A 25,701-nucleotide genomic window follows, 5' to 3' on the forward strand; every position below is an offset into this window, starting at 1 on the left:
CCAAAACAGACAGAACTTTATCTGCCCGATACAAATAGGAACTTCAAGAAAGGTCAATATGAAACTCACCATTCTTAGGACCTAAATCTGTCCATATATAAAATAAATTAAAATGAAGTAATATTAATATATAAAAAGGGCATTATGTGACTCACTATATATAAGTGATATATATAGTTTAAAATATATTTCATGGAAGCCACCTGTCTTGCTGTCTCCAAGATATCTGGGTCTGAGCTGGGTGAAAGCGAGCTCTTTAAACATTCAAATCGACTGTAGATTCTGTAGATTTGAAAGTGCACACTCAATACATCATGTCTAAAAATGCTGGTTCATTTTCTTCATTTGGTGTTTTAAACCGGAATGAGCAATACCTGTTATCCTCCAGTCTCATCCTTCCAGCAATGCAGAACAGAACACGAGTAGCCCACATAGCGCTTAGCAAAGAACAACTGGCACAAATGTCAACGTTTGTCTGCATGGTGCCACCACTGCCGACAAATGCCATCTGAAGGCCCTGCAGTGTCTGTGGCTGTTTCCTACAAAACATGATTCTGAAGGCACTCAGCAGCAGCTGCCTGCTCTATCCAACACAGTACATCTGGAGATCTTCAAATCATCAGTGACTGACCACATGTAAAGTGCAGCAAAAGATTCTTAGGTCCATCCTCACTCTGATGTTCCTTTGTTAATTGACACAATTCTTTGTCATCCTTCTGTCACTGGGTCTGTTGTTTTTTGAGACATTAATGGTGACTTCTTTCGTTGACATTTTCTGTGTGTCCCGTTTACTCTGTGAAAGTTTTAAACAGTACAGTCAGTAGTAATACAGTGAGTGGACAGAGCCATTGACAACTGCCTTCTAATTTATGGAGATGGCTCTAATTAATGAAAGACCTCAGCGTTCTCTTCACAATGCAGTGACATGGAGCAACTTTCTTATGCAACAGAGACGTAAACTTTTAGCTGCCTTAACGGCTATGGATATCAGTAGGCTTTGGATCAACCCTTTTGGTTATCATTAGCATTTCCATATGCGTGTATTCTGAAAGTGGAGCAAATCTTTTTTGAGTTCAGAAGTGAAAATTAGGACTTCCTTTGAATGTCACTTGGAAACAAGTGTAATTAGCCTAAAACAGAATTTTCTCTAGTGTCTCTTAGATTTCATAAATCAAAACATGGTTTCAAAATAACACTTATTTCTGCATATATTTAAGACATATATACTTGCATATAAGACCTCTACATACCTTCCAGAACTTATCAGCTTATTTCCAAATATTCAGGAAAGTCCATCTGTCTGGGGCATGCAAGTGCAGTCCTAATTGAAACTAACCCTTCTTCATGTCTTAGTTTGTCTGCTTGTTTCCATAAACAACATGCAATAAATCAGATAAGTGTAGCAAAGAACACTCATAACCAGACAGATATAAACAGAGAATGGAGATAGGTGTTTTTGACAATTGCTCTTCCAATGTTCCATGACACAATTTGCAAATGTAGATAATGCCAAGTAAATGGAGTGTAATTTGCTTGGTAATAATGTTAGAGGAAATAATAATAATGTTAGAGGTAAACTTCCACTGACATGAATGGAAAGTATGTATTTGTCTGAGAGCAAAGCCTGGGACTCTCATAGACCAGCGCTATTACTTCTCATGTACACAAGCTGAATACACCTGCTCCTTTCCTGTCTGCTCTCCCAGTGCTCTCTCACACAATGATTCTCCAAATGCTACATATATCACAAACATCAAGTAGGTTATTGTCAGACAGTGACATAACCTGGACTCCACCTTTGTTTTTGAGGTTGATGGACCTTCACTGTTACTAGGACTGCTTTCATCAGCAGAATCTTTTACTTCCAAGCCATCTTTACAGTATGGTATCACAGAATGGCAGGCTGGTTGATTCCGTTCAGAGCTGGGTGCCGAGAACCATGTCCTGCCATTACCCTCATGAGAGAATACTAAGTTTTCCCAGACACAGCCCACATCATATTCCCTGCCTTTCAACACCACAAATTGAACCTGTCATGTGAACAACAGTATAAAGAAGTGGAGGCTGTAGAGCATGCCGCCTAAGAGAATGGGACAGAGGAAAAGCAATTTACCCCACAAGCCAGTGGGAGAACCCAAATCTCCTGTGAGCAGCATGTGCAGCATCACATTGCTTTCTACAGCATTTAGGAATAATAGGAAAAGTGCTGTCAATGTGACTACTCAGATGAATGAAATGGGCACATTTTGAGTTGAAGGGGTGGAAATAGTCACCTTCTATCCACCAGGCATCTAAACTTTGGGTATCTGAATTGGAAACCTATTATCTTATGCTTCTCTAAATACTCAAGAAATTGAGATTCAGAATGGCAATTCAGAGCTGGAGCCTGATGCAGGTAATATGCCTTGCAAACTGTAGGAATTTGCATTTCCTTTTTGGCTGTAAGAAATTTAGACAAATTATCTTCCTTTCTTAGATGCATATATTTACGTATGTAGAATAATGTTAGCACCTTACTAAAAGTGCTACAAGCACTAACTGATGCTAGGGTTCAATAATACAAATACCTTACTGAGTGTATCTTAACTAGAAAAAGGTGGGAGGATGCATTCAAAGCCATGAAGTTCCGGGTCAGGAACCTACACTTTGCTAAGTCCAATTATAGTGAACATTCACACTGTTAATATGTTGTGGAAGTTTGCCCATATTTCCTAGTAAGTCTACATTTTTCAGTTGCTTGCAAAATTAGAAAAAAATGTCTTCCCTAGCAATATGTCAGATATACACCATAATTCTCAAGTGAGGCCAAGTCTCTTTCAAAATGGATTAATAAAGATGTCAATTGTGTTCAGCCACTTTCAGACCGACCAATAGATTTTTATCTGTTATCTATGTGGCTAATGTTTATGACAGGCATTTATGTTTTTTCTTCACAGCAACCTGTGGTTTTAGATGTCGTGCTGATGTATGACATGTACCTCTATTTATGGAGCTGTGGCAAGCAGCAGGATTCGTGTCACTGGGAAATGCTTCTGCTCTACAGAAGCGCAGCAGGTAATACAGTGAAGGTTTAAGATAAGCACAAAGGAACCAATCCAGTGTTTGTTAAAAAATCCAAGATAGTTTCACATAGACTGTGTTTTCCATTTGCTTGGACCTCAAAGCCTTGCTTTTTCTTGCATGGTCATTACACCGGATGATCCTTCTACAAAGCTTACAATAAGTGAAGAGAGAAAGAGGCAAGATCTGATCCAAAACCTAGGGACATTGCTGAAAGGACTCCCATTGCCTTCTTCAGACTTTGCATTCAGCCATAAATGAACCATGCAGCACACACAATTTCAGCAAAGCAGTAATGAAGGAAAAGCACATTCCCTTTCAGATTATTGGTCCAAACAATTTGCACAAGACATGACGCAGAGGAACTGAGCTGAAAAACAATATGCTTTTTCTCTTTTTTTTTTTTTTTGCCATAACAACTGCTAAATTAATCACCAATTCTGAGGCCATTCAGGCATGAGACATCACCAGAGATGCTGGGCCTAATCACGCTCTGGTGTGGTGCAGTCATTGTACCTCATCCCATTTTAACTGCGACCAGGAGGATTATCACAAAAGTGACGCTGACTCAGCTGAGGCCAGAGCCCAGCAGCAGGCACACAGCTGCACTCTCACCTCTGCTGCTCGGAAGCTGCTCTGCCGTGGTGGCCCAGCTCCAGCGGTGTTCACGCACTGGGCCCCACTGATGGTCCTTTTCTCAGTGCTCAGAATCCCTGTGGTGGCTGGCGTTGTGGTTCCTCCCGTCTGAGTTGATTTGCCATCCTCCAGAATACCTAGTGAGGATATGGAAAATTGTCAGTTAGTTCTGAGCAGTGATTGGTAACTGTGGCTTCTTCCTATTTCACCCCTTTTTGTGACAGTACAAGCCAGAGAAGGCACTTCATGGTACTATGGTGAGAGCATCCTACCTCTTTTTGTAGCTTTATAGTTACATTTTGGATTACTTGCCCTTTCTTCTATAGTTCACCATGGTACATTGGCTCAGAAAAGATGGAAAATGGGTTAATGAGTGTAGTACATTGGTTGCAGCTCCCCATCTGTTTCAAACATTGCGACTTCCCACACACAGCAGTCTGCACGACCGAGGGTTTGTCTCAGGACCCGGAGGCAAGCATCAGAGAGAGCTCCCCTTAAAGCTCTTTCTCTCACAGTAAATGTAGGGCTTAGAAGTGACCATAACAGATGCAACCAATATGGATGGGAAGATTACTCTATTTCTGGCCTCCTTTTTTTTTAGCCATAATTGGAGGAAAAAAACTCAGGGAAAATACATTTCATACTCTTTTGAATATCAGTAATCAAATAAATGACTAATTTACATTCTGCTCTAGCTGAGTGGAGAAGACAGGCATTGTACAGTATGATACTGACCAGCCTAAAAGAATTTTCTCATTTTATTGCATTAACAAAAATCAGTTCTCATTTATGGGGAGTGAGAGCACTGCGTCTGGCTACGACACCAGTTCTGAAATCCAAACACAAATTGCAAGTGAGATGTATGACTGTAGCTCTTTATTTTATTTCCAACAAAGCTTGTCTATGAAGAGCCTTATCAGAATAAAGTTAACAAGAAAAACTGACATATAGATTTACTAACTGGCAGTGCAGATATCAAAACTGAAGAAGCAAGGAGTAACAGATTCTAAGGGAAATACATGTGAGGAAAACCAAGGACAACTCGTTGCTACTTGAAGTGTGCATTGCATCACAATCATGTGCATTCTGCCATGAATCAGGTGGGAATCCAAGCAGAGTATTACGAATATTGAAAGTGAAGCAAAGTAAAGCCTGAATTATTCCCCAGAGATCTGTCAGAAAAGCTGCTTTATCAATAGAAAGCAACATTGCTTTCAAAGGCAATGACCGAAATCAGTGAAGCTTCACCCAAATATCCAAAGTCGTGGTTTTGAAAATATGTAAAGCTGTGTAAGATTTATGAAGCCTAAATCAAAACTAGCCATTGCACTTCCCTAAGCAGTCAGAAGATGGTGTTAGAGTTTTCCGAGGACAGCTTAATTTGTGGTGGTTACTGAGAATAATGCTAAATTGTCTTTTTTGATAGAAAAAAAATACTGATCTGAAACTTGAAAATGTTATAGTTTATTTATGAAATTAAAAAAACCCTTGCATTTTGAAGCTGCATTCTGCTGCTAGGTATAAAAACTAATGCTATTCTTACATATCTACAGGTCACTTCTCAGAGACACCAGTAAGCCATGTCTTCTGCATCTCCAGAAAGTCCATCTCAACTTGAACTTTAGGTCCTACGTCTTCTTCCTATCACTCCACAGTGCACAATGAGAGAGAAGAGTGTCATGAAGCAGTACAGACTGATGCAACACAGAAAATCAGTTTTCAAGAAGGAGAGGCCAGTAGCTAAGCCTGAGTATGAGCTCTAAACCACAGCACAGTTTGTTTAGTCACCTTCCAGTGGAGCTCTGTGAACAAGCTCAAGCACAGCTGTGAACAGGCAAAATGCGCTGGGCATTCCCTACTAATTTCATTAATTGAATCTTGGACATTTTAAGCATATATGAGTTTTGAGATTTTCATTCTATGGAATTACCTTACTGAATTACTTCCTACCATGTGTCTCTTTGTCTACCTGGCCTCTAACTAAGTTGTCTTGTGAAACAGCTGTTCACTGAACAGTAGCTTTGTTATTAGGCACAGTTTATGTCTTCTGGTGTCTATAGAACAACTTTTCTTACATCAGTACATTTTTGGAGGCTGATGGAAGATCTCAACCCTGCAGATGGTGTACATGGTTCATTTTGTGTCCTCTGCTTGTCTGCAATCCAATTCTCATCTTTTGCAATGTTAAGACATCAGAAGTGAATGAGGTATCAGCATCTGAGTCTTCCACTGCCACTCACTGTATATTTATGAAGGTGACCTCATGGTCACCAATACTAGATGATCTCACTTGTGCAGCAAGCTTTCTTATTTTATTCTGAAAGATGTTTGCTGTTCTGAAGTTAAGAAACTCCAGACTGCAAACCAGAGATGATGTTACAGAAAAGATAGGAGCAGATTGTTGCTTTTTAAATAGAAACTATTTTGCATTGCTATTTGGGGTTAGTCACAGTACACAGAAAGGGAAGAGCTGACTTTCTTCTCCTGCACAGTCTGGAATTTGCAACCTAACAGGCTGGTAATACTCAGCCCTGCCTCAGTGTCGTTTAAAGCAAGTTAACTGTCTGGTTACTGATATCAGCCCCACAGTATGGGTTCAGCAAATATCCTTCACAGACTTTCACTGTAGAGCTTTAGTAGAAATATAACTGAATGGGCTCAGTAGTGTTACTTCTCTCCTGCAGTCTGTCAGAACAACCCCTGCCAGAACTCTGTGGGCCTCCTGAGCCCAAGGAAAATAGTAGATCCCATCACAATGCTCTGACAACTCCACTTTTTTTAACTTCACATGAACTGGCAAGTCTAGAATATTCTTCTGTCTCTGCTCCCAAAATCAGGGTTTCTGAGTGGTTATCAAATCTCCATCTTCTCCTCAGGAATGACAAACAGTGTTTGGTCCCCTTGATGGCTGCAGGGAGAGCACACACCAAGCAGCCCCAGAAATCCTAATCTCACTTCTCAGCAAGAACTGCACTTGGAAGGAGTTGTTTTCCTCCAGCTATAGGACAGTTTCAACTGGCCTTCTAGGCTGCACAGGCAAATAAATGCTTGCATTTCTTAGCAATTCTGATGAAATCTTTTAGACTGTAGTCCGACAAACACCTCTTTCAGTAGCATCAAGGGGAAAAAAAAGAGCTTATTTTTAACTGAACTCAATCCCCAGGCTTCATCATCCAGTGACGCAGGTGGTAGCCTTGGCACAGCTTAGATGGTAATGAAGAAAGCAGAGAACAGCTGGAGCTGGGATGGTCACACACAGCTGAGCCCACTTGCCCAGCTACACCTTCTTCTCACAGAGCTGCTTTGCTGGGCTATCTTAGTCCTTCAGAGGTCTGTTCATGTTGCTCCAAACTATCCCAGAATCAGGAGACACATATTTACTTCATCCAGTCAGCATGGATTCACCAAAAACACTTGGTATGTAACAGGAGAAAGCATCCTAAGACTCCTAAAGTTGCTGGTGTGGAGAAGGGACATGACAGACTGCTTACATAAGTCTGGTGGTTTAGACCAAATTATCTTCAAATAATCTCTTTTTTTGTTATCTATGAATTCAGAATTTGAATAATTTTGGAATAAAAAATTGCACGTTTCTGCTTTTTTGTTTTCATTTTCCAATTAGAATATTGGCATAAAATACTGTTTGAACTTTCACAAATATGACAGTTTAGAAAAATTTGGATGGAGTCAAAAATCAACTTCAGTTATTTAATGTGTCACATAAAAATTAAAATTGGTCTCTATGATATCTGTGCATCTTCCAAGCGTTCCACAACTTAAAAGAAGGGTATTTAAGAGGAATTTCAAGAGCTGTATGAATATGGAGTGAACAAAGAGATACCTGAAATGAAAGGTGTCTCAATAGAAGCACAAAGACCGGTGATGTAGGAAAATTTGTCTGAAATATATATCCTACATGAAGAACAGAAGGCCTATTAAAGGTAATATAAACTCGTAGAGCAGGACAAAGGAGAGAGAACGCCATACTTCTCTCACTATCAATGCAAAAATTCAATGGTCTTTTCAGGCAGCTCATATAAGCAATATATACATTCTTTATACCAAATAAATAAAATTAGCCCTCCAAGAACCACTGCTGCTCATACTTAATAGTTTTTCAAAGCTCAGAGTATTCAGAGTCATAGTAGGAAGCAGAGTTTTTCCAGTCTTCATGGGATAACTGCCTACATTCTTCACTGTAAGTAATGAAAAAATCAACATGTACGAGCAAAGATCAGAATTAGTTTTTAGAAGGGAGAGTCTGTAAGCTTCAATCATTCTGTTACCTTAGTTCTACCCCAGCTCTAAATCTCTCTTTGCTACCATATAACAAATAACCAATATTGCTACCAAGTAGCAATAACCATTGCTACTATCATCAAGCTCCTTAGTATTTCAGACTTTTAAGTCATGGATTAGAGAGGGATAGGACACTGCTAATGTTGCCAAGAAATTTGGAAGGGGTTTGAAGCCTTGTAGAACAGAGCTAAGTTAATCTTAGCCATAACGCTCAGAACTTTGAGAATAAATGATTTCCCATATGTTTCTCATGTTGTTCTCCTCCCTGGAGTCAGAGGATCAGGTGGTGGCAACAGCTGGACACAAATCTGACTGCAGTGCGCTGCAGGTCTAACCCAGCACTGTGCACCCTCTGCTGTCCTGTGGCACAGCCGTGAACAAAAAGCATGGGATTGTTCAATGGTCACATTTATATCTTTGCAACTGACTCAGCCAAACCAGTAAGGTTGCACTTTCTGGTTCAGCAGCGCCTTTTTTTTTGTTTGCTTATCACGGCTGTTATCTCCTGAATAATGCATAAGATACCGGTTTGCAAAATGCCTGCATCATGTGATAGCCAGGCACACTGCACTGTAAAGACTCAGAAAACGTGCAGTAAAGAAGACTGAACACTGCTACCACAACATGCAGCTGCTTCCAGAGAAAATAGGTATTTGGTATCATCACTGAGTTCCTTGCTTTTAATGACACACAGATGGATAATAAGTATACAGAACACTGAAATACCTGTCTTCTATGTCTGCTCTCCTGATTTGAATCTACTCATGCTTGGAAAAAATATGCATCTGCACGACTGTATGTTCTATAACATAAATGCAGTATGGAACAGATCCTACTGAAGTGGAGAGGAGGCTGTGAAATCATTGCCTTTGAAGCAGAAGCCTGAGGGATGAGGCCAGAGGGCCAGAAACACCACAGTAGATTTTTTTCCCAACAAGGAAGAATTTAGAAACTTTCAGACATAACAGTGAATCTGTGTGTGAGGATGAAGGATCCGGGAAATCTGCAGAAGGAGGGCTTGTTGGGCCAGGAACACGCTGTCAGAAACAGCAATCTGTGTTTAGAGAATGAGCAAATATAAAAATGCAATACATTTACTGCCTGGGCATTCAGAGAATCCAGAGAGATTTATCTGAACTCTACTGTGATACAAATTGCAGATGGTGAAGCAAGACAAAACAGAAGTGTTTGCATTTCCAGCCATGGGCCCCACACTACCCCCAGCTCACAGCCTGCCCCAGCACTAGGGGGCTGTGCCCCACAGCCTGCTGCCTTCAGGATGCTTCTGGAACTTGGCTTGTCCTAGGAGCAAAGGCAGACACATTTTCTGTTTGATATCTTTACCTTCAGTGCTAACGAAGTAGGCAGTAAGTACGAGGAATATGAGAACATCTATGTTGATGCAGGACGAGAGGACTCAGATAACACCTAATAGACAGCAGAGGGCAAATCAGACTTTGATCCTCTTCTGGCCATGATTTTGTCACATTCAGGAGCCTTCATAGAATCATAGAATGGCCTGCATTGAAGAGGACCTCAAAGACCATCTAGTTTCAACCCCCCTGCCATGGGGTTGTCAATATTACTGAGAAGCAGCAAAATGCAAGGGTTTCCACCTTGGCCTGTATCCTGTGTGTCTTATTTGTGGTACACAACCCAAGGCCATTACCTTCTGGGGTGGTGAACCTCAGGAGGTCACTACTTAGCAGACAACACACAGTGGACCCATACAGCCCCGTATAGCCTTACGGAATTATGCTCTCCTATAAAACAATGGCATTAATTCTGTACTGAAGGAACCTTCGTGGTGAATACTTTTAATACTTTTAAACATATGCACAATGGGGTCCTGATAAAATGGAGAGATCCAGCACTCCATCTCGGTTTGCTGTTTTCCTCTTTCATTTCATTTCTGAGCATCAGACAAAAAGGTTCTTAGAGATGAGTAGATCTCAAGAGAGTTCAAAACTTCTCTTGTCATGGCTATTTTGAAAGATGCCCCTCGTTGGTAGATAAAAGAAAATTTTGAAAGATTCCAATACTGGAGTTTAATATGCACGTGAATAAACAAGCATATGAAAAATAGCTCTGAATGTCTAGACAAATTTACTGCTGTAATATTAAGACTTCTGCTATAGAATATGCAGAATTCTAGCAGACAAGGGCAGCATTAAAGCTGCAAACCTTGATATTCCCGGAATGGTTATTTCCCAGGTACAGGCAGATGCTAACTGAGTATTGGTATGTTTTTGTTTAAAATTATCATCAGAATCATGGTACAACTGCCTTGTAAACAAGCCTGACAATTCTGCAGTGTGTATGAAATGAAAGGTGAATATAAAATTTGTATTTATACCAGATAAAAAAAGCACACTGCAACCATCTTTAACAACATGCCTCTTACTGCAAAATGCAGATCTGGGTTTTAGATTTGTTGAATTGTCACACTGCATGGAAATTTGAATGTTTTGAAGATGTGGTAATCATGTCAAGAATCAACCCAAGGGATATGGAAAGGAAAATGACTCCGTTAGTCTTCCCCAAATAGTAAGGGGAAATTGGCTTGATCCTGAAGGGAGGATAAGGAATGTAAATTAAAAGAATAGTAGCAGTAATCAGGGAGTTAAGAAAGAACTGAATGGCAGAAAAGCAATGGAATATAATGGATGAAGAAACGGTTTTAATACCTGGAATGGGAATGATGAACTGAATTTTCACCACAGTGTGGAATAAGAAGTGGTAACATTTTGGAAGAGCCTTTGTGTATAGGGAGAAGATGAAGGCATTGATGGCTGTGCGTTTTTTAAGCCTGGGAAAATCTGGAGATAGAAAATATTAAGAAAAATACTTGTGCTGCACGTGTTAGAAACAGATCACTCGTGCTTCCAAAGCAAAAAAATCAACATACAAATAGCAAAACATCAAAGCAATTTTTGTACTACTTCACCTTAGAAGAATAGATACATAGCACACAGATCTGCTTCTGCATGTGCTGAGATATGTGCAATGTTTCAGTACTGTTTGTGAAAACTCACCTTAAAAATGATGCACTCCATGCATAATGCCTTACTTCCTGGCTGTAAAAACTAAGTCTGGTCAGTCTGTTTACCACAAGTGCTTGTTTTTGGTTCAGTTCTTGTCTGAACTTTTCCTTGTAAGAAGCCAAAGAAGAAAAAGTTCCCACTATAAGAAAGCACCACACTGGATGGAAAACAAGAAGCAGTATGCTGACCCTCTCCTTAAGCCATCCTTATCACAACTGCACACACCCTGTTTTAAGGGAGGCTGAACAGTGGCTTCGAGCTGCAGATGTTCTCATGGCCTATCCTTGTCCTTCACATGGTCCTTAGGGCTACGGTAATGAAACCTCACTCACTGTGCTTTAGAACAGTTGCCAGAACAGAAACAGCTAGTATTATTACCATTCTCATTGCCTAACTAATCATATGTAGAAGCTTAAGATGAGTAGATTGTATCATTTCAATTAATCATACCCAGGAGCAACAAATTATTTAGACAGATTAAATAGAAGTCTTCATGAAAAGCAACTACAAGCACATTACATTTGAGCTGAATTGACACTTCAGTATTGCTCTCTGAGGTTCAGCAGCAGGAAATCAAAGCAGGAGGTTTCAGGTAAGACATGAGATGTATTTTAATGATGAGCTACAGGTATAATTTACGATAGCTTTGGCAAAATGTCAACAACATACAAGTTGTATATACAGCCTGAACATCCCATGTGGGAATTAATTCCAAAAAGACCAATAGATGATATTTCCAGCCTGGATATCCTGGATATCGATGACTTAATTATCTCACGGTAAGATTGTGGTCATAAAATCCTTTGGCTCAATCTATCTGCATGTGTGTGAAAAACCAGTCACTCACATTTTGTGTTCGTCCTAAAATAAGGGCAGTGGTTGTATTGAAACTGAGTGTCATCCATCGGCTGTTAGCAGTCTGCTGAACAACTCCATGAAAGTTTGTTCACCTTTTCTCCTGTCAGTGACTCAGAATCACTCAGACGTGAGTGGCAGAAATTCATACTTCCAGCACAGCAAGTGTTAGCCTCCTGATGGCTTCCCTGGGAAATGCTGGCAGTTTACAAGAAGAACAACCGCAACGTGAGAGGAAACAGAGAGAGGATAATATGCATCTGAAATGTACAGAAACAAAACAATACGCGTTGCCAGAAAACTGGTAAAAGCATCAGTCAACCAATTGAGGGGTTGGTTGATTATTTTGCTCTTCATTTTCACCTTAATAGACCAGCCTGAACCCATCATCTTCCAGGAAGAATGAGAGGCTGAACAGAACTTTTCTCATCAGATGCTTATAATTTAAGGCTCAGTCAAGCCAGCAGCAACTCAAGAAATATCTGCAGGCTTTCAATGCATTCAAGAAAACCTTACAATGGAAAATCCTGCCTCGCAGCCTAAGCCATTAATGCTACCAGTAAAATGTTGTTCACCATTTACCTGTTGTTTTACTTTTAACTTGTATTTCTCCTAAACAGAACAGAGAAAACACTGTGGCAATCTGGGGAACAGATTATGCATGTGCTCATCAGATAATACAATTGCAAGAGGACCACATGCTTTGTCACAGTACAATTAAAGAAGAAGCCGTATTTTTCATGCAGGGGTACATGGTACATAACCACATTATGCATCTTCTGAAATATTGCCCACATAATCTAGAAAAGAGTGCTGCTTTATGGGAGCCAAACAAAAAGCTGTATAATCAAATCCTGGCTTTGATCATAGAACTGTTAAATCTTACCGATTACTGTATTTCAGTTTAAAATAAAGCTGAGCTTTAAATCTCAGCATTTTTAATTGCCATCAGTTGATTTCATTTTAATTTGAAAAAGTACCTGAGAAAAAAAGTGGCGTGAGTGATATGTTCTGGTTCTATTCAGAAATACGTTTCTAGACTTGACCAGAGGTATCCAGATTTCCGTCACTTAAGTGCTGGATGCTGTGTACTCAGTGTAGAAATTTAGGAAACTTAGTCCATGGACAATGAAGTAAATTGAACTCTGTTACAAGTTTCCAGCATGAAATACATTCTCCTGCTGCTTTGAGGCTGGCAGGAGCCATCTCTTCAATCTTATTCCAGTTTTCAGTGTTAGTTTTGAACTATACAATCCTACACTGAAAAATACACCATTTGTGCTGGCCAGAAAATGCAAGTTCATCCCCTTGGAACAGAAAAGTAAAAAAAAAAATTTACATGTCCTGAACTGGGCTATAAAGGAGGAGAGAAAAAGGAGAGATTTTCCAAAAAAAAGGACTTTGCAGAACAGTTTCCCTGTGAGAGTCCTGCAGGCAGCAGGTCTCATTGATGAAAGCACCTGTAGGGGAAGAACCAGCCCTGGGTGTGCTGCTCAGACACTGCTCCTCTCTCACCACCCCTCCAGCAGCTTTTCTGCGGCTAATGAAGCCCCGTGGGCAAGCACTAAGAACATCCTTCTTGTCAAAGATTTCAAGGCTGCAAGAAGGACTTTTTCTCTAGAAAAATCATCCAGAGAGAAGGTTCCAAATCACCTCTGCTGCAAATCCTCTCGACTGATGCTGAGCAGACTTTCTCCTTCCCATGAAATCCAAATGTCCATGCACACCATTTTTAGTGAACTTATTTTACCCACGGGTAAATGACTATGCTGGGGTAAACTGTCCTGGCAGGTCTGCTTGAGGCTGCAGAAGGGATTTAGCAATACTTGGCCGTTGTTTGAGAGAGTATTAACCAGAAGACAAGAAAAAGCCATCACAGTATATTTAAAAATCACAGCCGGTTGGGGTTCATGTTGAATGATCCACCTCCAGTCATTTCCTATACCAATAATGCTTAATGCAGCTAGCAAAAAAAGCAGGCTGAAGCCTCATAATGGAAGCCTTTTTCCTGTCTATCAATTATATCTGATAATTCTAATGAAATTTATCTTGCTACACTTTCCTTTTTATATGGCAGTTGATATTTATTAATGAAGAATTCATTCAAAAATACTCTGAGAAGAGATGGAGTTTGCTTATTTTTCTCCACCAGGGATGCACTAAATATCACTGAAATCTTTATACTGAACAAACAGAACACCACAAATAAGAGCACCCACACATCAGATAATTACACAGAATGGCAGTAGTGCACAACAGGAGCAGCAGTCCCACCCAAACTATTTTCCCTACACAGTCCCCAAACATTTATTCTGTAGCAATTCTCCCATAAACCAGCAAAAAGTTTAAGTACGTGTGGTTTCAGAATCAAGATTTTTCTCCATGCTCAAAATTAAGGAGATGCCCCATTTCAGGAGAGAGGTGGGGAGGGGTCTGGGGACCCAGGGGCAGAGAAGGAAAATGTCCCTAAGTTCTTTGACAGTACAGTGAGATATTTTGCTGATGGCAATCTGTATCTCAGTGTTTGCTCTTAAAAAACATATTGTTTCAAGCTAGTGCTGAGTTTGATGCCGGGCAGAACTCAAATGTATGTATGGAATGGAGAGTGGCAGCACTGAGCACTTTCAGTTCAGTGTGTTGACCACTATCGCTTACTACACAAGTTAGCTTTTTAATTCTATTATTTTCCTGAATTGCTATCTAAAGCTCTTTATAATTTCCTGAGTCATTGACTGATGCAAAGATGTTTTTTTACTGGCAAAGGCTGCTGTTGTTTTCCCATTCCTGAGGCAGCAGTGCAGCTGGGCAGTGCACTCATGCCATTCCCTTTTCTGTCACTTCAAGTGGACATGCTGTAAGCTTATCTAAAGTCACTGAAGTGTTTGTGAATGATCAGTTTTTCTGAAACAGCCATTTCTCAGGACTCTTTGGCACTGGGCTTGTGCCCCCAGCCCTGCCAATGAGGTTTGCTGCTTCCAGAGCACGGCACAAATGGCACTGGCAGCTGCAGGATTCTGGGTGGGCTTCACTGCTCTGTAAAGAACCAGTCTTCAGTTCTCCCAACCCACTTCTCACACCTGCCCAAACCCATTCCACAGGGGAGGTTTCCATGTTTGAGATTACTGTCCCTCCATGCAAATGTTAACATGCAGGAATCATAGAATCACAGAATCACCAAGGTTGGAAAAGACACCAAGATCATCCAGTCCAATTGTCCACGTACCACCAATATCTCTTCATTAAACCATATTCCTTAGTACAACACCTAAACATTTCCTGAAAACCTCCAGGGTTGGTGACTCCACCACCTCACCTGGCAGCCCATTCCAGCACATGACCATTCTTTCAGAGATTTTTCCTATCGTCCAACCTGAACCTCTCCTGTCTCAGCTTGAGGCCATTCCTCCTAGTCTTATCGCTAGTTATGCTGAAGAGGCAGACCCTCACCTCACCACAGCCTCCCTTCAGGCATTTGTAGAGAGTGATAAGATTCCCCCCTGTGCCTCCTCTTCTCCAGGCTGAAAAATTCTGGTTCCCTCATCTGCTCCCCATAAGACTTGTGCTCGAGACCCCCTCCAAAGCCTCAATGGCTTTCTTTTAGTGAGGGGCCCAAAAGTGAACACAGTGCTCTAAGTGTGGCCTCAGCAGTTCTGAGTACAGGGGGATGACCAGCTCCCTGCTCCTGCTGGTTGCACTGTTTCTGATACAAGCCAGGATGCCATTGGCCTTCTTGTCCACCTGGGCACACTGCTGACTCACGTTTAGCTGAGCATTGATCAACACTCCCAGGCCCATTTCTTCCAAGGCACTGGTGTACAAAGTTGAGCAGACACATAAGAAGCCTGCTTATGAAAGCTAGATGATAAACATTAGAAGCAAAAACCTTATTTCTCTGAGAAATACCCCATGTGCTATATTCTCCCTTCTTCTCTGTGTTGTTTTTTTTGTGTGTGTGTGTGTTTGTGACTTTGAAGGGTTTCTTTAACTGTCCTCCATCCAGTGTCCAGTTGCAACTGAACGTGAAAGAGACCATATCCAGAAATTACAAGTAAATGGGTTACCTTAACTAATACCATATGACTGTATCTGAGATCGGGAATAAGGCAGAACATGGAGTTACCGGAACGTGTCTGCAGTCTGGGAAGAATCTCTGTTCATTCTGTGCAATTCTGAGCTGCAATAAGATTATCTCCTTAAAATACTACATGCCAGAACAGCTGCTGTAATTGTTCTTAGGCATATCAGACTCCGAACCAGCCAGCTCATAAGCAAGCAGCAATAACAGGCATAGGAGCACGAAGGGATAGTGATATACCCCAACACACTGCTACCACTAGCAAAGGTGATCGCTCTCTGGCTCTAAAGCCAAATAGGATTGCTTTTATGAAATACTTCTCTGCAGTCTGCATTACAAGAAACAACCTGCTGCACAAAGCAAGTCCTTTCTCTATAACCCACCGGCCGCTTATTCATTTACATTAAGATTTAACTTCATGTTTACCTGGTGGATGAAGCAGGCGATGATTGCAGCTGTGGTCAAACTGATCCGGGCTGTGTTGTCATGGTGACAGGCATTCAACCAGCCCCAGAATTTCCCTACAACTGCAGTCAGTCTCTCCTACTACAAAGAAAGGAAATGCAATTTTTAAAAACTTCTATAGGAGAGGTTGCCAGTAGAGCATGGCGTCCTGTGCGCTGTGCCCTGGCCAGGGGATAACTGCAAAGATGGACCCGCACTGCCAAGCTCCCTGCAGCAGGCACTGAGCACCCAGCTGCACCTTTCACCTGACAGAAAAGAACTGGAGTTATCCATAACTGCACAGCTGTGCTAGAGCCGGTCAGCAGCCAGATCACAGGATACTAATGGCATTTCTCTGCTATGAGATGTGGTTTTGCTACAAGTTATGGTTTAGTAGATTAGTGGGTAGTAATGGTGATAGGAGGACAGTTGGACTAGATGATCTTGTAGGTCCTTTCCAACCTTGTGATTCTATGGTTCTTTGATTTTTTTTATGGTATTCTTTTTTTTAAATAAAGGACTCCATTCCGCTCCCATCTCATTGCTGCTTTGTGGATGTCTTCATGAAAGGATAAACTGTGGAGAATGTTTTTCTTTAAGTGCTTCTGAAGAACAGACTTTCCTATAGAAATAGCACAAAGACAATAAAAAACAATTGTCTTTGCTTTTAAAGCCTTGGCTGGTGCCATGAGCAAGGCAGTGATAAAAAATACATGAGTGCTTTATTAGTTGAGGCACTGAACAAATGAGTTCAGAGACAGTCGATACACAGCTTCTCAGTTCTCATACATGACATTCGTTTTCATTAGTCGCTACGTCATTAAAAAATTAATTACTTGTATTTGTGTTCCAGCAACAATCTCCAGCTGAGGCTGGGGCTCACAGCGCTGTCGCTACAGGAACACAGCAAGGACAGAGCCTATCCCAAGGAGACGGCAGCACTTGAGCTCACCCACGGCTGTGAGCTCTTACTGCCATGAGGCAACACGCTGCTTTATCCAATCTGAGGCACTTCCAGCAGTAATGAAGAAAAAATAATTGAATGCAGAATCCTAATCACTGGAAATGGTAATAGGGTGGGACAGCGTAAGACCTGCTTGAGAAAAAACATGCAATTTGTTTGTTATTGTTGCTACTTCATCATTTTATAAAACACTTCTTCACTACTGGTAGGAAGTTGGTAGAATGCGTCTTAACTTCCCAGCCTATGACTTCTGACCTGACTTCTCCCAGTGTAACACAGCAGAAAACACAAACGTGCTGAAACACCTCACAGCTTTTGTGCTTTTTTTTTTTAGTTTAACCTTTCACTGTGGTTTGCTTGTGACCTGTGATGTCTGCCCTTGGGACCAGTCTGATCCTGCATGTTCTCCCTTCCTTGTGCAGTCATTCCATGTGCTGACACCTCTACCTGGCTGCCCAGACTGCCCAAGTGAGAGAAGGCAGTTTGTGCAGAGGGCTGCAGGGCCCAAGGAATGGAGGCCAAGGCAGAAATGCAGCTTGTTATTTCCCCAGCTATACCCTACACAGCAGTCAAATCTCATGAAGAGTTGTCAGCTGGCACATCGACAGGTGTCTGTAGAAGAAGCCGCTCCTTTGCAGCCCCATTTGAGTTTCCATTTTTTCTCTCCTTCCCGGAAGCCATTCACCCTATGAACAGTACAAAATTTGATGGTTTAAAAGGTGTCTTTCAATTACACCCCCTGCTGTGCTTGATGAAGTTGTTTATTACTTTTATGCTGCAACTCACCCTTACCAGCTCACCCTGCTCATCCCTGTCAGGGGCTCAGCACCGTGCTGCAGCAAGCTGCTGTCACGTCTTTGTGGCTGCTAGTGATGGTCCTGAACCCAAGAAAAGTTCTGTCTTACTTTAGCTATGTTATAACAATTGCTATCATCCCATATGTTTTGTCAAAAAAATCCAAACCAAACCAAGAAAAAAAAAAAAAAAAGAAAAATGTAAAGATATAAAAAAAAAACAAGTAGGGAAGTGAGTAAACATCCTAAGAAAGGATCAACTGAAGTAGGAACAAAGGAAAAGTGAAGGGAAAATTAAAAAAGAACTGAAGTATGACTTCCTTTTTAATGTAATGAAACTTCATCTCTCTTAATGCTTTAGTAGAGATTCAGACATCTGGCTGCATAAATACATGTAGTTCCAATGAAAGTAGGCATGCTAAATATGTTTCTTGAGGAGAAGAATATAATGACATTTTGGGGTGGGATGAGATTACTGACATTAATGCATGGCAGTTCTTAGCCCAGCCCTCATTACTACGCTCATTGATTCTGCATACCGTGTTTCTTTCACCACTGAGTATTTTGCCCCTCATCCAGTTACAGAGGTTTCCTGTGTCCAGCTGTGCCAGCAGTGCATCCCTCTCCTCAATGCCTTGTTGTCCTCTTCTCCCCTCCCTTACTCTTTTGTGCTTCTCCTCGTTCTGCAGTTCCCAGCTCTCACAATGATGCCATGTTTTCCTCCTGAAGCCTCAAAACCATACTTGGCCACTTTTGCCCCTCCAGTTGCTGCTTCCTTTCCCTTTCATCTGTAAATCCACTCAGTGTGCAGTTTCTGGAGCAACTCTCCTCACTCCTTTCCTTTCCTACTCACACACTGCCCTGCAGCAGCCCTTTTGAAGCACTCCTGGACTTTCCAGGTACCCTTTGGGGTCACCATGCATCCTCAGGCTTCCTGTGCTGGCTGCAGCCAGCCCGGCTGTGGTCAGGGTGACTCTCCCTTCTGAAGCCATCCTTCCTTTGTTCCTATCAGTATGTTCTTTCCTTATTCTTTACTCTCTTTTGCAGAAGAGATTTTGTGTAGAGCATTTCTCATCTCCAAATCATTTACTATTGCATTTCAGAGTTGTCTCTTGTCCTCCTCTTATCTCCAGTATTCTCATCTGTAAGTTCAATTGTTTCTGTGTAGAATGATTATTGACCTACCCCTTTCTCACCTCCTATTCAATATCAAATCTCAGGCTGTATCTGCCTTCTCTTTATAATCTTCACCCACCAACACAAATTAAACATGGCTAAAATAACAATAAGCATGGGATACCTCTTGCTACATCCAGCCTTCACTGATTAATTTCATGATTAACACCATTGCCTCCATCCAAGTTTCCCAGTCAATATCACCTCAAACCTCCTCAAAATCCTTATCTAACTTTTTATTTTCCATACAGCATTTCCTATTCCAACCCACCTACAAATTCTCAGTTTCTCATGGGATTTCTGTGATGTCTCCCTCTGGTCTCCAGGAGCACACATACCCTTCCCACCCCCCCTCCACATTTCGTTTGGTCCTCTGCCCTCTCCATCTGCCTGTGCTGCCCACCCAAGGGAGCTTTTGGCCATGCACATGACCTCTTCCTGGTGCCTTGCAGCTCAGTACAGAAGTCTGTAAAGTTACCCTCTCCCACCCTGAAGCTGCCTACAGGCATTTACTACTCTGTACACAAATTACAATCAATCTGGGCAGCAATCCTTGTGATGTTGTGTTTGTACAACACAACGGATTTCTGCACCTAGATTGAGATTTCCAGACACCGCTGCACACTGAAAGATTCTTAAATCAGGAATCCCCCGTCAGACCCGAGCTCCTCATTCCCTTTTCCACCTCTGTCCTTGCTGTAATGCCACAGGTGTACAACTGAAAACGTTCCAAGAACCAAGAAACTCAAATTTGCCAGCCAGCACATTGGCAGGACACCACTTGATCAATTTTGTATTTTGGTTATCACTCTGATCTTATGGCACCTGGAAGAAGGCTGGTGCATCACCACCTCTGCGTCATTTTAAACCTATTTCCTAAATGAGCTGTTTTACAAAAAAACCCCAAATATTTCACAGCAAAAAGGCAGAGTTCTCTTCCCGCACACAGCCGAGCACGGCTGTCCGGTCCCTGCTGCACCCCCAGAGAGGATGCTCCGGTGCGCAGCGCCGCAAACCCGCAGCGTCCTCCAGCCCACACTTCGCTGCCCTCATGCCTTGGTGGGAGCAGGGAAGAGACAGCGAGTAAAGCACACAGCCAGCCCTACACACACCGCGAACCGAGGGTACAGACAGCCCTATGCACACCGTGTAACCGGGCACACGGGGCACATAGGGCGTACAGACAGCCCCACGGCGGGGACACATCCAGCCCCACAGCTGGGACACAGCCAGCCCCACACCCCGCACTCAGAAGCCCGGCTCAGGGCAGCCCCCGCCCGGCCCCGCTCACCGGCTCTCCCCGCGCCCAGCTCTCTGCTGCCGGGCTCGGCGCCGCCGGGCTCCGGCGGGCTCTCGGAGTCGGTGTTGGTCAGCCAGGTGGACTCGGTCTCCCGCGTCCAGCTCTCGTAGTAGCGAGGCTCGATGGCGTCGGCCCGGCTGCCCCCGCAGCCCATCGCGGCCGCCGCTCACAGCCGCCGCCCCGGCATCGTCGCGTCGCTCCCTCCCCGCGGCGAGGCACGGCCCCGGGCTCAGTACGGACACGGCCACGATCACGGCACGGGCCGCTTTCGCTCCTCGTCTCCCACTCGCTCACTCTCTCCGCCCCATCGCCGCCCGGCGTGCTCTCCCCATTCCTCCCGCCTTTATCGACTCCCTCGGCCGGCCTCCCTCCCTCCCTCCCTCCCTCCCTCCCTCTGCTGTCCCCTCCCCTCCCTCAAGTCTCCCTCTCCCAGCCCTTCCCCTCTTCCCCCTCCCTTCCCCCCCCGGCTCCCCCGCTACACCTTGCCGTGTCCCCGTGCTCCTCCCTGGGCAGGCCGGTTCTTACAGAGCGAGCACGGTGCAGCGGTCCTCTTGGCCCGTTTCTGCAGATCGCTGTATGTACCCGTTTTACATACATCACAGAACCACAGAATCTCAGTAGTTGGGAAGATCCGCTGGGGATCACCCAGCCAAACCCCTCGCTACAGCAGCTCCCTGCAGCAGTCACACGGGAAAACGTCCAGGTGGGCTTTGAGTATCTCCGAAGGAAGAAAGTCCAGAGCCTCTGTGTGCAGCCTGTGCCAGTGCTCTGTTACTCTCTCAGCAATGAAGATCTTCCTCGTGTTTGTATGGAACTTCCCATCTTGTGGTGTCTGCCCGTTCCCCCTTGTTCTGGCCATTTGATTCTTGCCCTTCGGACACTTACAAGAATTTATGTGATCCCCTCTCAGCCCTCCCTGCTCTGAGCAGCCCCAGGTCACAGCCTTTCCTCATACAGGAGGTGCTGCTCCAGGCCCCACATCATCTTTGTAGCTCTCTGCTGGGCTCTCTCTAGAGTCCTTCTTGAACTGAGGACCTCAGATGCTCCAGGCCCCCCATCATGCTTGTATCTTGCACCCCTGTCTCATACACCCACGTGCCCCTCCTATATTTCACTTCTGGCTTTTGCAGTGCACTTTTTGCTGCTGTTAAATGGCGAACTGAAGGCACGATAATCAGCGCTTGACTCCAGGCAAATGTATGACCCTCCTCCCTGGACAAACACTGGGAGGCAGCCAGGAATGAGAAGTGCTGCTGATGGGATTCCTGCAAAGCAGAATACAGCTTGGGCCAGTCAGCCATCCCAGTGAGACACGGGGGTTGGATGCTGTCACACAGATGGCGCATGCCCTTCAGGCACTGCAGGATTGGACCTTGAGGGGGGAACTTCATCCAAAATGAACGTTTCTCCCATTCTGTAGTAGAGTGGCAGGCATGGCTGCCTTGCTCCAAGCACCTCATGGAGTGTGGCACAGAAGCTGTGCACAGCTGGAGCAAAGCTGCAGGAGCACAAGCTCTCCAGAGCGGAATGCCATTAGTACCAGAGTGTGCTGCAGGGCCCTCAGCAGGCCTTGGCTTCCTGCCCCACCACAGGGCCCACTCGGACTCAGGATGGACTTGGGGCACAGAGGGCTCTGATGTTGCTGATCAGCCCTGTGGCTCTGGAAGCTGATGGCTCCTCAGGTGTTCAGCTCACACCGCCATTTTGTAGTGACTTCCACAGAGCACCCACTGCCACAGAATCCCTGAGAGGTTTTTGGTGTGTTTTGCTGAGCTTTGCTTTAACTTAAACATTGGGAAGACTCTTACTCAGCCTGTCTGAGTGCTCACATCCCTTTGCATCACTTTAGTTTAGGTTCTGTCTGTACTCATAGGAACTACATCTTCAGACATGACTTATCTAACACAGCCTCCAAAGCATTTATAAGCAAGAGAACAACACAGGGCTCATTCTTCTGTTTTGTTACTACTATTACCACTAGAGAGCAATGAGCCTATAAAGTAAAGAGGTTCTTTAGCCCTTATACCAAACCACGGTCACTTTTGCAGAGCCCTGTAAAAGATTCACAGGAGCACATTGCCTTCCTGTTCCTGAGCTAATGAAAGCAAGAAAGTGCAAAGATCACTGTGCTCGCATCCAAATGCCTGAGGCCATTTCTGGTGGGTTTATTAAATCACTCAGATGACAGGCTGGATAATTTTCATGTCAAATATTAAGGCTTGAAAGATGAATTTTAAAAACATCCTTCAAAATAAAAATGTGTAAATAATGAAATATATATATATATATATTTATTAAAGCTTATTAAGTAAACTGATGGATTTCATTTTCACCAGTTGCCATGTGGCTGTTCACTTTTGCTCCAAACCTGAGCTGAGGGCAAACCCCAAGATACGCTGCTTGTGTGAATGGGCCCCTGGCCATAAAGCACGATGAGCTATCAGAGCTAAATGCACTTTCTTGCACTCTGGATGACATGAAAACCTAGTGGTAGTTTCAATACAGCAATATAACAAGAATATTCAGTTGAAAATATTAGCTGTTGCTTGCATTTAGAATCATATCGGGAGAGCATGGAACAGAAATCTGCCCTCAGAATCAGAAGAACTTGCCACATCCAACCAACCCTAGGCATGAGCCACCTGCGCAGTGCTGCAGGAGAGGCTGCTGCTGGCCACACAAAGTCTGCAGCAATGGCACTAGGAGAAACCTTATGACTTTTCGTTTTCCTTCAGCACCTGAAGTGCTTCAGCCTAGCAGGAGTGAGATTGAGAATGCAATTTTTTTGTCTCATTTAATTTGTCATGCTGTTACCATCATGCCAGGAGCTTAGCAATGAAGTAAAATGTGATCTCTGTCTATTAATCATTAGTACAAGTATGGTCTCACATAAATCCTATTAACAGAGTTTGTGCTGTGCCGTAGCTGTTCTGGTTTCATGCTGCCTGGTGTATGACACGCAGCAAGTGTGTTTCTAATAGCTGCCAGTTACACCCTCTCTGTATGTGCTGCTTTCTGTGGCTGTTCCATGGTACTGGGAGAAAAGCTGCAGAATAGGCAGGGGATGAACAAGGGGAGGGTCGGCTTTACAATTGCAATTTTTCAAAATAGATTTTAAATAATTTGATTTTATACTTCTCCTCATAAAATGCAGGCAGACGTGGTAGAACCCATTATTACTTTCCCCTCACAACATTACAGGGTCAAGTTAACGGACCTGTACCCCAAGGGCTTTGCTAGCTTTTGGATGTTCTTTGCATGCTTTGTTCAAAGCAATGGGAGGTTTAGGCAAAAGATGTCCTACCTGTCCTCAGCTTTTAGGTGGTATCTGAGCTTGCTGCATTAGATGATGTTGTACATCATCTGATGTACACCAGGTGAACCTCTTTGTAGGTCTCAGATTTTTTCATAAACCTGTTCCCTTTCTGCAGAAAAGCAGACAGAAGCTCAGGTTTACTTGCTTACCTTGCAGTTCAAGGCCATGGTTAGGTTGGAAAGGGCCATTTGTCTCCTAATTTGCAGGTGTGCAGAGTATCCTAAGCACCATTGTGTTCCTGATAGATGCAGCAGTCTGTTAATGACTCGTGTAGCCTCATGCATAGTAGAGTTCTCCCCTCAGAGAGCCAAAATAGCACAGAAAGGAGGAGGAGGGCGTGTAAGATCCTTGGTTCAACCAACGCCAGTGACTGCCAGCTATCAGCTCAGGTTATGTCCTGCTGCACTTCTGAAACCAGGTGTCACCTCTTGTCCTGATGTCATTTGTGCAGCCCTTATGGATTTCAGTACTATATTCTACTTCTTCTCAACATCTTCTGGACTAAGTCACCAGCATCCCACAGACACGGGCAACTGAGGAGTTGCCCACTATGGCATCTGCAGGAAGATGGGCTGGGCTGTCCCTTTCTGCGTGAGTGTAATTAAATCCAGGGCAGCCTTTAGGTCATCAGGATGTCACACAACAGCACTGTGGTTCCAGAACCTGATTGCTCTCAAGTCAGCCTATAGACATACAGACACAAGAATCCAGTATTGCTTAGTGTTACAAATGTTCTGTATATGCATTCCATATGTTTAAGATATGTACATTGTTTCATGTAATTACAACTGGACACTTTTTCTTTTTAGACACGTATTTTGTGCACCTGAGGAGAAATTAATTGTCTGTTTTGTGGCTGTTGGACTTCATCTCTCTAAGCTTGCAATATGCCTGGAAGCAAGCTTACTTCTGAAGTTTTCACACTATATCCACGAGTCATCTTTCCTCCTAACAGGCAGGCATTTACCTCAAGGAAATGATCTTTACTGTAATGAATTCTTGTAAAATACTATTTTCTTGGCTTGATTATTCAAATATTTCTCTAAAAAAAATTCCAAATGGGTACCATATAATTTCCACAATACTGTGCATTTATTATGCTCATCTTCTGACAAGAAAACAATGGCATTCATTTATCTTATGTGGCCATTCAAGAAAGTTGCCAATTTACTATTCAAGAATTACTGAAAATGAGATATTTGCATCTCATTTTCCAGCTACATCTGAAGGTCTGGGGGGATGTCTCCAAACAGCTTACAATCAGAAAAAGGTTAATTATTCCATCCTTCCATTTATCTTTATGTTTTTATGTTTAAGAATGAACCCCAAATCCCAAAGCCCAGATAACAAAAGATTTCAGATTTGCACACCCGAGCCTGACAGTTTAATTTCAAATTAGATTGAACCCCCCAGAAGAATAGCTATTCCCAGTTGTGAATGACTGTGATCCAGCAGTACCTAGATTTCCTGTGATGATGAGCTGAAAATTTCAGTCACCTGAACTTTCCAAAGGGCAGTCTTTGGCTACACTTTGTCCCTGCCCTGCACATCACCTGCTCTGCAGCTCACCCTTCCTGCCGAGCCCCTGTGAGAGACTGTCCAGCATGCTGTGTGCAGACCAAACATCAGTATGCAGAAAGTTAAAATTTTACTTTCACCTCTAACTTCTGAAAAGTCAGGATTTTAAACATGTTAGAGCTTCCTTGATTGTGGAAATAAGGTATGGTACCTTTGCCTT

The 25,701-nt window shown here is 43.1% G+C and overlaps 1 protein-coding gene across 1 annotated transcript; it reads right to left on the minus strand.

Moving 5' to 3' along the window:
* Positions 1-688: 688 nt before the first annotated feature.
* BAALC (BAALC binder of MAP3K1 and KLF4) lies at positions 689-20,801 on the minus strand (the record flags this gene model as incomplete). Its single annotated transcript, XM_079533668.1, has 3 exons — positions 689-793; positions 3,676-3,833; positions 20,639-20,801. The coding sequence occupies 3 exons, from the start codon at positions 20,799-20,801 to the stop codon at positions 689-691; spliced, it is 426 nt and encodes a 141-aa protein (XP_079389794.1).
* Positions 20,802-25,701: the final 4,900 nt, after the last annotated feature.

This window comes from Tetrao urogallus, assembly GCF_951394365.1.
Source record: "Tetrao urogallus genome assembly, chromosome: 3".
Lineage (NCBI taxonomy): Eukaryota > Metazoa > Chordata > Aves > Galliformes > Phasianidae > Tetrao > Tetrao urogallus.